General features: G+C 27.4%; 1 protein-coding gene across 1 annotated transcript; it reads left to right on the plus strand.

Moving 5' to 3' along the window:
• Window positions 1-568: 568 nt before the first annotated feature.
• On the plus strand, window positions 569-11874 carry LOC145746165 (putative phospholipid-transporting ATPase IIA). Its single transcript, XM_082564363.1, has 26 exons — window positions 569-737; window positions 1540-1692; window positions 2235-2361; window positions 2646-2759; window positions 3120-3263; window positions 3371-3449; window positions 3725-3900; window positions 4106-4252; window positions 4770-4859; window positions 5329-5483; window positions 5966-6104; window positions 6338-6482; window positions 6657-6739; window positions 7048-7161; window positions 7424-7564; window positions 7694-7777; window positions 8187-8357; window positions 8495-8593; window positions 9140-9377; window positions 9511-9575; window positions 9966-10121; window positions 10262-10326; window positions 10593-10701; window positions 10781-10838; window positions 10997-11200; window positions 11600-11874. The coding sequence occupies exons 1-26, from the start codon at window positions 676-678 to the stop codon at window positions 11734-11736; spliced, it is 3255 nt and encodes a 1084-aa protein (XP_082420489.1). The 5' UTR covers window positions 569-675; the 3' UTR covers window positions 11737-11874.
• The last annotated feature ends 2199 nt before the right edge of the window (window positions 11875-14073 follow it).

Below are 14073 nucleotides of genomic sequence, written 5' to 3' on the forward strand. Positions count from 1 at the left end.
ATGATATTTAAAGAAAGTTAAATGAAGAATTGTCACATAAAGTTGACATTTAACAACGGATATTCATTTTGAAAACTTGGAAAAGGTCAAGATAAAAAGAAAAGATACAAGAAAACTTCAAGCTTCAAATAAGGAATATTAATAAAAAAAAAATGATTTTTTTTACCAATTGCTGCTGCAATTTAAATAGCTTCTTTAACATTTTTGAATCTTTGACACAACAGTCTATTAAACTTTGGTGCTTCGAACTCACAAAAAAAATGTTACTAAGCAAATGATTCATTTTCTAGAAACTAAACGAAACCGATAATCAATTTAAAAAAAAAACGTGTTAGTGCATTTTCTAGTTATTTTACATAATAAAACAACCATTTGCGCTTAAAATTTTCGTTTAAATTTTTGATTAAAATATAATTTATAATTTTAGTTTTAATTTTTGTTCGTGTGTGTTTATTATATATTATTGATTATAGTTTTTAAATAGTTTGACAACATGGTTTTTATGTTCGTTCGGTCAAGTGACTTTTCTTTTTTGACAACTCTGTTTTATGTTTATTCGCGCGATCAAACTCTTTTCCTGTTTCCTCTGCTTTTAAAAATGATTTTAGTCAAACTATAAACAATATCGCATAACCAGATAAAAGAACTTTGAGCCTTAACTTGTTTTTAAATTTGATGGAGGTACGAAAACCATTGTTAGGCTCAAATCACAGAATTCACTATTCACCTTTAAACACGTAAGTTTTACCTTTACCATAATAAGATTAATAAGTACCATCCAATCAAAAACGATTCACATCAACATAAGTGATTTACCTAATAAAATTTACGTAATTAGATAACGTCAATAGCAAAATACTGCAGAAATGATATTTTTACTAAATAATACATAGTTATACTCCAGACTGGAAAGTAGGGCAGCGTGCACGCACGAGATTTTTTTCATTAAAAAAAATGCACGCCTGGAATTATCGTTCTGCACGCCTGGTTTCTTAAAAAAATGTGCACGCACAGTACTGACGCCTAAAACACGCTAACATATATCACGCGTGCACGCCTAGACCAGAAATTTTGATACGCGTGCACGCGCGGTCACGCATTTTTTTACACTTGCACGCACGAGATCTCGTCGAAAACTGCCCTACTTTCCAGACATAGTTATACTTATATTAAAATCCAATTATTAAACACGTAAATTTAATTTTAACCTTATTTTGCCGATTTTTTTATTATTGTAATCTAATATAGTCCTTCGAAATTAATAGATATTATTAAAAGTTAACTTTTTATCAGATAATTTTCTTAAATACTAAAGATAACTTTTAATCAGTTAGTTTCCTTAGTCCTGTTGTGGTTGATTGTCTGCATGACTTTTATATGCACTGCTGTTTTAACTGTTTAAGGATATTAATAGCTGACTCAACAGTCTTAAATTCAATACAAATTTTTGTATCATAGTCAGATAGTGTTCATTTTTATTGTATTTTTTTAACTATATAGTTAATATAGTATATATAACAAAATTATTTTTATTTAAAGAAAACCTAGCAGTGACCATGAAGAAATTCCCATGATTTCAATGGGGAACTGTTCATCCGAATTTGAAGCAGATTCTAATGATGATATTGCTGTACGAAACAGATCGTGTAATTTTTGTCAATGCTGTAAAAATATTTGGACATCGATAACAAGGTATTTTTATTTAACTAAAATAATTCATGCTGGTATTTTTTAATTCTTTTTGGTTAAACTGTTTTGTATTAATAAATCCAGGATTGCTGAGTTGACATAAATTTTAGGATGCCTCAAAAATGTTTATGCACATAAATGTGTTATAACCAATATGGTTATGTATTAACAAATATGCTTAATATATGCATGATCTTCTAACTAAAGTGATTACGATTTTTTTTAACATTTGAGCAATAGTGCATATAATACATATTCATATAGAATGCTTATATAGTTTTTAAGATATAGTACCATAACTTTTACTAAAAAAGGGAAATGTATAAAAAAATTTATTAGGTTATTAGAGTATACACATATATTTTACTGTGGTAAGGCTAGAGTTAAAAAATAAACTTTTGCATTTTTGCTTTATGATATCTTACAAACAAAGATACAACATTTACTTAAAAAACTAGGCCAGTAATTTTATCGTTTTGTTAGTTGTAACAATAAGTATGTTGCCAGAATTTATGGTTTTGATAACTTCAGAACTTTATATTTAGATGTTGCCGAAAAAATACTCAGTTGAAGCCAAGAAATATATGCATTGGTCATCCTTTAAAAAACCAAACTTTTCCTGTCAATAAAATCTGCAATCAAAAATATAATATTATCACCTTTCTGCCTGGGGTATGTGGGTATAATGTTTTTTGTATATACACTTAATACGTAATATTTTTCAAAGTATTAAAAGAAAACTATATAAAAAGTCTATCAAATTAATTTTCTTACAGTTAAATATACCTAGGTGCACAGAAATCAATAAAATTATTGTTTATGATAAATAATTTATACAGAAACATAAGAACAAAATTTCCGTATAAATTTAAGCATCTATTGTTGGTTTAAAATTATAAGAAGCTGTGTTTTTAAATTATTTTAATTTAAACAAAAAATGTTATTTTGTTTTTCAGGTCCTGTACGATCAGTTCAAGTTTTTTCTCAACTTGTACTTCTTAATAATGGCCTGTTCTCAATTCATTCCAGCACTTCAAATAGGTTATTTATATACATACTGGGCGCCACTGGTAAGAAAAAAATATTGGATTTGTTTCTAAGAAATGAATATACTCAAAATTGTAAATACAAAATTGGGATCATGTGTAGTTTATGGTCCTCGACTTAACTTATTATAATTACAGTACAAGCTAAATTTCTTATTATCTTTCCAAGTTCTTTAAAATATGTATTTAGAATTTCTAACTCTATTATAATAGAGTATTAATATTTTAAAAACACAAAAATTGTTAATGTTACCTTTACGGTTCTTGCTTAATGTTACTTTTATGATTCTGAAATTTTTGAAAGACTGTAAACTACTAGTGATCCCAAAATTGTAAAAAAAATTATCATTTTTCATTGTTTTTAAAAAAAATATTAATTTTCAGTGTTTTGTGCTAAGTGTGACTGTTTTACGTGAGGCTGTCGACGAAATTCGGCGTTATAGTCGGGATAAAGAAATAAATTCAACAAAATATAAGATTTTAAATCCAGATGGAACGGCATCGCTTGTGGAAAGTTATAAAATTAAAGTAAATATTTAAACAATTCTTTTAATACAGTTTTTTAAAATACTAATTACATCTTTACATATAGATATAAATTCTTATACTAATTTTTAATTAAAAAATTACCTTAGGTTTCAGATATTTTGATTCTTGATAAAGATCAAAGGGTACCTGCTGATATGATACTTCTAAAAACCACTGAGAAAAATGGTAAACAAGTAATTTAAATTCAAATTGAGTTGTTTTTTGGCAGATCTTAAAAATATCAAATGTTTTCCTAAAAAAGTCCTGCCAATTTTTTTGCATAACTACTTATTAAGAATTTAAGGCCTTTTTCTTGAATTCAAGGCCTATTCTCAATGACGCGGAAGCAGTGAGATAGAAGGGGCCAGGGCCTCGTGTGTTTTTTTTAAACAACAAATTTAGAAGTAGGCGTAAATAAGAGTTTTTTAATGCCAAAAACTAATATTAATTCATATTTTTAGGCACTTGTTTTATTCGGACTGATCAACTGGATGGAGAAACAGATTGGAAATTAAGAGTTTCTGTTTCAAACACTCAAGCTTGTTCACAATTTGAAGATTTGTTTAAATACCGAGCGTTTGTTTATGCCGAAAAACCTCAAACCGACATTCATTCATTTTTAGGAACATACACAAATGTAAAGTTTTCTTACTTTTATTGATTAATTATTTGTTTATAGTATTTTTTTTACAAAACAGACAATTGTTAAGGTAATTAAATACAGTGGTGTTAAAAATTGATATATCAAATTTTGGAATAGAGTCAATCTTAATAAAATATTACTATAAAAATATATTGGAACGGGTTAACTCTTTTAATTGTGTTTTTATTTTAACATTTAGGCAACTGATGAAATCGAGGAGTCACTCAGTATAGAAAATACCATTTGGGCAAACACGGTTGTTGCATCAGGTACTGCAGTCGGTGTCGTAATCTACACTGGTCGAGATATCAGAAGTGTGATGAATACATCTCAACCATCAACAAAGGTATTTCATTTTATGTTATTAGGTTCACTACCCTTTTAAACATACTTGTACCATCCAAGGCACCTTATTTTTTAACCGTTTACTGAAAAATGTTTTTAGTTGGTGATGCTGTGTAGTGGTTAAACATTTAATTTTACTAAAAGATGTCCTTGGTTTAATTTTTTCGGTTTTTATAGTGTTGTGCCATTATGTAAATGACGTTAAATGGTATATACTTCTGCTGAGCCCAAAAAATCAGCGGGTTAATTAACAGGCAGATATGGTCAATAATATCCCAAATTGTCAAAGTCAACTCCGGACAGGGTTGTTAAAAGTATTGTTAAACAGAAATATATCATGTTTTTATGTATGAACTGTTTACCTAACCCAAACAAAGTAAATATAAGATTTAAAAAAGGGTTCAACAAATAAAATTAAACGAAAAAAAAACTTTAAAAAATTCGATGCAAATAATTTTATTTTTATTAAAATTTATTATGTAAGAATAAGTTAACCTATTAAATTTTTATTTTTTTAGATTGGATTAACTGATAAAGAAATTAATTATTTAACAAAAATTTTATTTGCCTCGGTTATTTTGTTGTCATTTGCACTGGTTGCCATTAAGGTATGAATTTATTTGAACTTTTTTATATCATTATTTATCATAAATGTTGTTTATAAATTAAAAAAAAAGTCAAATAGTATTTTTTTTTAAATTTAAAATTTTTAAAGGGAATGTCGGTAAAAACCAGCACCATGGTGTAGTGGTAATAACACTTGCTACATCACATGAGGTTGTGGGTTTAATTTCTACTGCTCTCATGCTGTAAAGCCTTTGAGTTAGGCAAATAAATGGTATATACTCCTGCTAAGATAATACTTAAAAGGCAGTTTAATTATCGGGTTATTATAATCTATATAATATCCCAAACTGCCAACGGCAACTTAAGAGTGGGTCGGAGTACTTTTACTCAACCTTTGCACATCGAGGATAAAAGAGATGTTTACTCAACCTTTGCACATCGAGGATAAAAACATATAAAAAAATTTTAAATAGTATCTTTACAACAAAAATTGTATTAAACTGTTTTTAGGGGTTTGATGGTCCTTGGTACATATACATGTTTCGCTTCGTCATTCTTTTTTCTTACATTATTCCAATAAGTTTGCGAGTCAACTTGGACATGGGAAAAACAGTTTATAGTTGGTTAATTCAAAAAGATTCATTTATTCATGGTACTGTAGTCAGGTAAAAAAAGAACTTGTATTTTATTTTTTATGTCATTTTAAGATGATAGGTTTATTTTTATTGGAGATGTGTGTACTGTTGTGATGTGTCATGTTTTAAGTTCTTTATAATTGCCAGGCTCAAGGCGAAAAATTTGGCATTGATGTGGCTTAAACCTGAAACCTTGCAGCTTGTAGTTTGTTACCATATTATTTATATATATTAGACCCCAATGGATAAAGTTTATGTCCAACATATAGGTCTTCCAAAAAACTACCATTTGTGGTGTGTGGGCATATATTTTTTCGTGATATTATTTTTATCAAATTATTACAAGCAGCCGGGAAAATAGGTAAAAATGTATCTTATAGGTTGTGCATTTACCTAAAAGGTTTGCATTGTTTGAATTTAGTACTTGTTTGATTAATTTGTTATTGTTTTTTTGGTTTAGTTAGTTATCCTATATTGCACATTTTTGTTTTAATATTTTTTTTTGTTAAAAGATCTAGCACTATACCTGAAGAGCTGGGCAGAGTTAACTATTTGTTGTCAGATAAAACCGGCACACTTACACAGAATGAGATGTCATTTAAAAGGCTTCATATTGGCACTGTTGCTTACAGTCCAGATTCAATGGATGAGGTATTGTAGTTAATTAAAGTTTTTCCTTAATAAAAAAAATTGATTAATGATGATTTGATACTCATAAAGCCTACTTAATTTTTTTGTAAATTTAACAGTGATTTTAATAAAAGTTTTATTAATTTAAAAGTTTTATTAAAAAAAAATTTTTTTTTTCTGCTAAAGCTAAATTTACAAAAAAATGAACCACATTTTATGAAAAAAAATTATTAAGTATGCTTTTTAAACTTTAGCTTTCTTCCCAACTACACCAAGCTCTTAAAAAGCAGCTTTCAAAATCAAATCAAGAAAGCAATTCAAATGCTCCTGCCGTTCAAAAGATTTTGAATACGAAAGTAAAGAGTAACACCCAGTACAAGGTTCTTGAAGTTGTTAAAGGTGGTTTCATAAAAAAAAATTAATTTAGTTTAAATAATTTTTTTTTTTACAAAATACCCGCTTCTAACAGAAGCTTATGCTTGTACAATTATTTTAATAATATTTTCAGTAAAAGGTGTTATTTAACAGTGTAATGATTTAATGTGACTTTATTATGTTGTGTCTTGTTTTCAGCTGTGGCTATATGTCATAATGTAACTCCAGTTTATGAAGAAAATGACATCGACAAAGTTTATCAAGCCTCCAGTCCTGATGAGGTAACATTTTCATCTGTTTACACCACTTTTTTCTACATTTTTTATTGTTTTCTATAAGCATTAAGTTTTTAACAATGGTATATGTATATATAATAAAAAGTACAAGTGATATTTTCAACCATTTGCTTAACCATTTTTATTGCAATTCCTATTTATGCAAAACAAATTAACAAAAGCAGTTTTGAACTTAACCCAATAGCTTATGTATCATAAAAAATGAAAATTAGTTTAACAAGCCTTGAAATTTTTGTACTTTAAGTAAGTGTTGTAAAAAAACTATTTTAACAAAATTTTTTATTGTCATGCAGATAGCATTAGTAAAATGGACAGAATCCGTTGGTCTGTTGTTATTTCAGAGAGACCTGAACCGAATCGTGCTCAAAAGCAATTACGAACAAACTATGAATTACACAATTTTGCAGGTACTTATGTTCAATATTAAAAATATTTGAAACCCCAACTTACGACATTCAATTATTATGTTGGTTGTCACAAAGAATAAAATTAGTTTTTTTCAGAAGTATATATAACAAATTTAACTTTAGATTAATTTTGGGATGTCATTTGCCGCATTAAATACAACAACCATTCTTTAAGTTATAAAATTACCAGATTAATCAATAAAAAAGTTTTTTTATTTTGTAAGTTTGACGCTTACTTGAAAATATGAACAATTATTTTTAGATGTTTCCATTCAATTCTGAAAGCAAAAGAATGGGGATAATTGTTCGAGATGAGTCAGAAGATAAAATTATTTTTTACCTAAAAGGAGCTGACTCTGTTATGAGTTCTATTGTTAAATATAATGACTGGCTAAATGAGGAGGTATGTAATCTATCATTATCAAGAATAAAGTAACCTGAAAAAAACTTTAAATAATTTTTTTAAATAAATCAACATTTTTTTTACTTTTTTGAAGTATTTTTTTCTATAATTTTTCATTCTTTTTTTTAGTGTGAAAATATGGCCAGGGAAGGTTTAAGAACTTTGGTGGTTGCCAAAAAAAATTTAAGTGAAGCTGTTTACAGAGAGTTTGAGGTATGTACGATATCTGCTTGCATGAATAAAACCATTGCACCATTTAGACATATTTCTAAAAACCAACATTTGGAAACAATATTTGGCTAAAATTTAGGTCTGATCTATTTTTAAAAATTAAAGGACATTTGCCAAACAGTTAAGGTTATGTAAATATGCGTTCTTGAATTTAATGGCATATTGTTTTAAAAATTTATTGTAAATAGGTTTATTATTTTTATAAAAATGGGAATATTATATTTGATTAAGGGAATGTTAACCTCTACTATCTAATGTCAATATCACATAAATAAACCTTATTAGTAGAGATGTATAAAATAAAATTAAATATAGGTATAGTGCCCCTTATTACTAACAAGGGCTAAATAAAGACTTCCAAAAAATAATATATTAAATATTTGTTTTTAAGAGACAATACAGTCAAGCTAAATTAAGTCTTGTTGATCGAGCCACGAAAGTAAATCTAGTCGTCGAATCACTAGAGCGTGACATGGATTTGTTATGCGTCACCGGTGTTGAGGATAAACTACAAACCAATGTTCGGCCGACACTAGAAATGTTAAGCAATGCAGGAATAAAAGTAAAATTTTATGATTTTTTTTTTTAGATATTTAAAAAAAACATTTATTCAACAAAATTATTTTTAATAAAATATTGTGGTTTTTTGTTAAGTTTTTGGTTGAATTATAATTAACAGTAAAATATATAAATTTTAAGGTTTGGATGTTGACTGGAGATAAACTTGAAACTGCGACCAGTATTGCAAAAAGTTCGAGACTTGTATCGAGGGATCAAGAGATTCATGTTTTTCAACAAGTAAGTAACCCCAAAATTTGTAAATATTGCTAAAAACCTTATTTTAAAATTTTTATATGAAAGGTTAATGACTTTTAGTTATTATATCTGGACTATGCATGTAAAAGCAACATGAAATATATTTTTTGTGCCATTAGTCCATACCGACAACGTGGTGTGGTAGTCAAAACACTTGCATTACCTTAGGTTGTGGGCTTAATCCCCACTGCTTTCACGCTGTAGCGCCCTTGAGTAAGGCACTATAAACGATGTAAACTTCTGCTGAGCCAGCACTTGATAAGCAGCTTAGTTGTTGGGCAATTATAAATTTATAATATTCCAAACTGCCAGATGCAACTCGAGACTAGGTCGGGGTAATAGTTGCCACTCTATGTAAAGGTCGTGAAGTCGACCTTTCCACATCGAGGATAAAGATATATAAAAAATATATAAATATAAAATTGTTTGTTTTTTATTAGTTAATAGCTTTATTACTTTTGTTGTTATATTTTACATTAGGATTATAAAGTAGAGGATAAACAAAAGCTAAAAAATATAATTTGTTAGGTGAAGTCTCGCACTGAAACTCATCTAGAATTAAATTCATTTCGTCGCAAAGCTGCTGATACGGCGTTGATCATCGATGGTTTGTCGCTCGACACCTGCCTTCTGTATTATGCCATCGAGTTTGTTGAACTTGCTTGTATGTGCCCTGCTGTTGTTGTTTGTAGATGCTCTCCAACACAAAAGGCAAAAATTGTCAGCCTGTTGCAAAAACATACCAACAAGTGTATATGTTCTATAGGTAAGCCTGTAAAAGAAACAAGTTATCAATTAAATTATGGTCCTAATACAATATTGTGGGCTTTTAAGGCAAAATTTTTTGGGTTAAAAAATTGTAATAAAAATTAAGCATTGTGTTTATTTTTTACTTTTAGGAGATGGTGGAAATGATGTCAGTATGATTCAAGCTGCTGACTGTGGAGTGGGAATAGTTGGAAAAGTAAATTAAACTATCTCCAAATTATGATCTTTGTTGCTTTTGATTTTAATTAACATAGTGATAGGTGTTTAATAGCCTTTCATTTTTAAGATAGTTTTATACAGTTTTGAAGGCAATGGTAAAACATTTAATATAAATCACTGTTAAGATTTTTTATGTCTACTGTTGCCATGTATTTCTAAGTAAGGCCGTAAGTCGGACTCTTATTTAACCTTAACCAGCAAAGTTTACTCTATGTTAAGGTTGTGAGTCTTATCAAGGCATTTTTTTCATCAATCCCTATTGTGTCCTTTTTAATCGTTGGGCTAGCAATTAAATCTTAACTCAAATCAAGTTTTTAAGAATATTACTTTCTTTCGTATATGACATGCACATATTTTATTACACCAGGAAGGCAAGCAGGCTTCTTTGGCTGCAGATTTTTCAATCACTCAGTTTTGTCATCTTGGTCCATTGTTAATGGTACATGGTAGAAATAGCTACAAGCGTTCTGCCTCATTAAGCCAATTTATCATTCATAGAGGGTTAATTATATCTATTTTGCAAGTAAGCATATTTGTGTTTTAGTGTAATAGGAATGATGTCTAAGTATTGTTAGCATAATGGTTATTGCTTTGTGTTATTAAAAAATTCAAATGCAGTTTTAAATATTTTATTTTTTTAAAAGATTTTTATGTTTTTTACAGGCTGTATTTTCTTCAGTATTTTATTTTTCATCTGTTTCACTGTACCAAGGTTTTCTTATGGTTGGGTGAGGTTTCTTTTATGAATTATTTGCTTTAAAATTTAATTTTCTACTAGTATAAAAATTTTTAATTTTATAAAAAGTTATTTTTTGTTTACTTAAGTCTTATTACCTATACTATTTTAACAAATTAGGCCCAAAGCTTAATACTTTGTAATATTTTTTACCTCTTTTATGAATCTCATGAAAAATTATAAAAGTTGATATTTTTTTACAAAAAAGGTGTCATGTTTGATAAATGATAATTTTAAATATTTGTTGTTTTATTTTAGGTACACTACAGTTTTTACGATGTTTCCAGTTTTCTCACTTGTACTGGATCAAGACGTTCGGAGAGATGTTGCAATCCGTTTTCCTGAACTTTATCATGAGTTACACAAGGTTTTAATCACATTCTTGTTGTAAACTTTATAAAATTAAATTATTTATAAAAAGTAATCTAACTGATATTTTATTTTAGGGTCGCTCTTTGTCCCTTAAAACATTTTTAATATGGGTTGTTATTAGTATTTACCAAGGTAAGTAAGGTTATAATTTTATCTTTAAGTTATGTTAGTATGATATAAAAATAAATGGAACATTTTATGAAAACTTTTTTCCAGATATTGCATTATTTTTTTTTAATTATTTGCTTGATTGGATTGGATACCTATTTTTTAATTACTCAATTTGTCAGGTGGGGCTATAATGTATGGGGCCCTATTGTTGTTCAATGGTGATTTTTCTCATATCGTCAGCATCTCTTTTACATCTTTAATATTTACTGAGCTACTGATGGTCGCTTTAACTATTCACACCTGGCATTGGCTTATGTTATTCAGTGAAGCAATTAGCCTTGCCATTTACTTTGCAGCTCTTGTGTTTTTCAAGGAATATTTTGGTATGTAATTCTGTTTTGTTTAAATATAAAGTTTACCAAAAAGTGATAAATATTGTAGATTTAGGTTACATTTTTTAAACTATTTAATTACATGCATACGAACTGCATATTAATTGTTGTAATTAAGTCTCAATTTGCAACTAATGCATGCCAAAGATCATTCGCCAGCCCTTCACAAACAACTCTTTTTTAAAGGCTTTTAAATTTAACAAACACACCACATGTATAACATTAACAAAAATATAAATATCACCAGTGAGCTTCTTTATATATAGATAAACAAATGATTTGCATGGGAAATAATAAAATATTGTTTTTTAGATTTAAAATAATTGTTTAGGTTTATAATATGCATTCTAACCTAAATACAAATTAGAAATATTAGATATATATTTTTAGATCCACAGTTTTTAACAACCGGTGATTTTGTTTGGAAAGTTATTGTTTTGACCAGTGTTAGTTGTGTTCCATTAATCATACTAAAATATCTGAGAAGGAAATTTTCGCCAACTAGTTATTCAAAACTTGACGATTAATAATATTATTTATTTTTAACTAACCATTAAAATTTATCGTTTAAATAATTTAATTTGATTTTATTTATATCTTGTAAAATTGCACAAATTATATTATGTTTTTCTGTTTAGTTTTGTACTTTTGTTCCATTAGCTTTAAAGTAAAATGAATAATCATAACTTTCTAATGTATTTGATTGTATGAAATTATTTAGAATAGATTAACATTTATTAGGCGTTCGAAGCAGAGTTTGATCCTTACTGCTGGCCTTGTTTTTTAAACTGTCAAAAGTTTTTTTAATACTTTTAGGAAGTACGTTGAAGGTTATTAGGGGTAGGCTACAACAGTTTTCATGTTTGGACCGTTTGGTTTAATATATGTAAAGCAAATATGTAATTTGTCTATTTAGTAGTATTACTTGATCAAAACTGGTGGTCTTTACATTATTTGCCATTATAAACACATGCAGTCTCCAGTATTCCTATATATGCACATGGAGACATAAGTAAGTTTGTAGGTTGAATAACTAAAACATCATAATATTTATAATCACACTATTTTTTACGAAATTCTTTATATCTGGGCAATTTATCCTTGCAAATGTTTTAATAATATTACCTCCTTACTAATTTTTTGCCAACATTTAAATGTGCAAATATTCTTTCATTTTTACGCTTTCATTTTCCGTTCTTTCATTTTCAAGCAACCCGTAATTAAACTTGCGTAATGTTAATCAATTATCACGTTGCTAGCTACTACAACCCGACTGCGTCTGTTATATAAAGTATTTACATTTTTAAAACGCTAACTAATAACGCAAATGTGAAATATTTAGGATTTAACTTTTAACAGTAAATAGTTGGTGACGTAAAAATTCAGGAAAAGAAATTAAGTTTTTGCAATTAGCATTTTAAAAGATTAATAAAGAGCAGTCTACCTTATATATAACGTTTTTACAGTAGCAATTTGCTATGCCAAGTGGTGTTCTAAATACAAATCCAAGTTTTTTATTTAATATCTAAATGGCAGAAGTTAAATTGTAATTATATTAAATGCTAACTGATTCAAGTGATAGTAACATTTAAAATGTCATATTTTTGCAACTATTCTTAAATACACATTTGTTTTGTTACCAACAATTATAATACAACTGTTTATTTGTAACTTTGTATTTTTTTAAATTATATTTTTAGTCTGTACTTGAGTTGTCTACAAAATTTTAATATAGCCTACAAACTCTTGTTTCAAATTCGGTATAAAACCATAATTTTATATTTCACTGTTTTTTTAGATGAATATTGCATATAGTGTTTAGTATTTGTAGTTTAATTTTTAAATACAGCTTGTTAGGACAATCAGAATTAAATGTTTGACTAATAAAATTTTGCATGTGATATTTATTTTTCACTAAAAATGATTACAATGTTATTAGGTTTAAAATTTCAAGTTTTTAATTTATAATTTTAATTAATTGAGCCTAGGGTAAATGTATGCTTAGTATACCTAAAATTGTCAACTTGTATATATACAAAAACATTTTTTTTAAATGCGTTGGACAAGTATTTTTTATTTTAAAATAAAACTTTTTATTTGATAAAAGTGTTATAACTACCAAATAATATTATTTTTAAATTTTTTTCAAATTGTTAAAAAAGCTTAATAATTAATTTTTACCAGTTTTATAATAACTTAAAAACAAAACAAGTAATATAAGTTAATTGCAGGATTTATTGTTTTTGTAAGTTGGTGTTTTATTTTGGTTAAATTTTTTGCGGAACCAAGAAATAATAGAAATTTAATAAAAACATGAGTTAAAATGATTGGTTATATAAAATAAATTCCAATTTATGCACAATATAATATTGGTTATTATTTAAATAGGACTTCATTTTAGCTAAAAACTTTTTAAATTGTTATTTTAAATCTTGTTCTGATAAACTGTTTCCATATTTTTAGTAAAGTTGTAAAACAAGACCTCCTGCATTTAAAAATCATGTTACCTTCTTTTTTCATTTTTAATGTTTAATTCTGTACAAGCAAGTTGTAATGTACACTTATACAGTAAACCTTTTTACGTTAGCAATGCAATGGTAATTATTTGGAGGATATAATAATTTTTGTTTTGAGAATTTACAACTAATAATGTATGCCTTTTTTTTGTTTTATTTTTTAAACAATCCAGAAACAAGATGTTAAAATTTCAAGCAAGTCAGACATTTGTTGTTTTTTTTGGCTTTAAACGTTTGGTATTTTTTACTATAACACTCTTTGTTATATATGAAAGATTACATAGTGTTTTTTGAATGTTGTGCAACAACCCATTTATTAACATGATATGAAGTAGTTATCAAGTATTT

Source organism: Corella eumyota, chromosome 3 (genome assembly GCF_963082875.1).
Source record: "Corella eumyota chromosome 3, kaCorEumy4.1, whole genome shotgun sequence".
NCBI classification, from domain to species: Eukaryota; Metazoa; Chordata; class Ascidiacea; order Phlebobranchia; family Corellidae; genus Corella; species Corella eumyota.

Coding starts and splice junctions, on each gene's coding strand:
- LOC145746165 (XM_082564363.1), top strand. CDS start 676: ATGGAGGTACGAAAACCATTGTTAGGCTCAAATCACAGAATTCACTAT. Junction 738..1,539: donor CACTATTCACCTTTAAACAC/GTAAGTTTTACC, acceptor TTTTATTTAAAG/AAAACCTAGCAGTGACCATG. Junction 9,378..9,510: donor CAAGTGTATATGTTCTATAG/GTAAGCCTGTAA, acceptor TTTTACTTTTAG/GAGATGGTGGAAATGATGTC.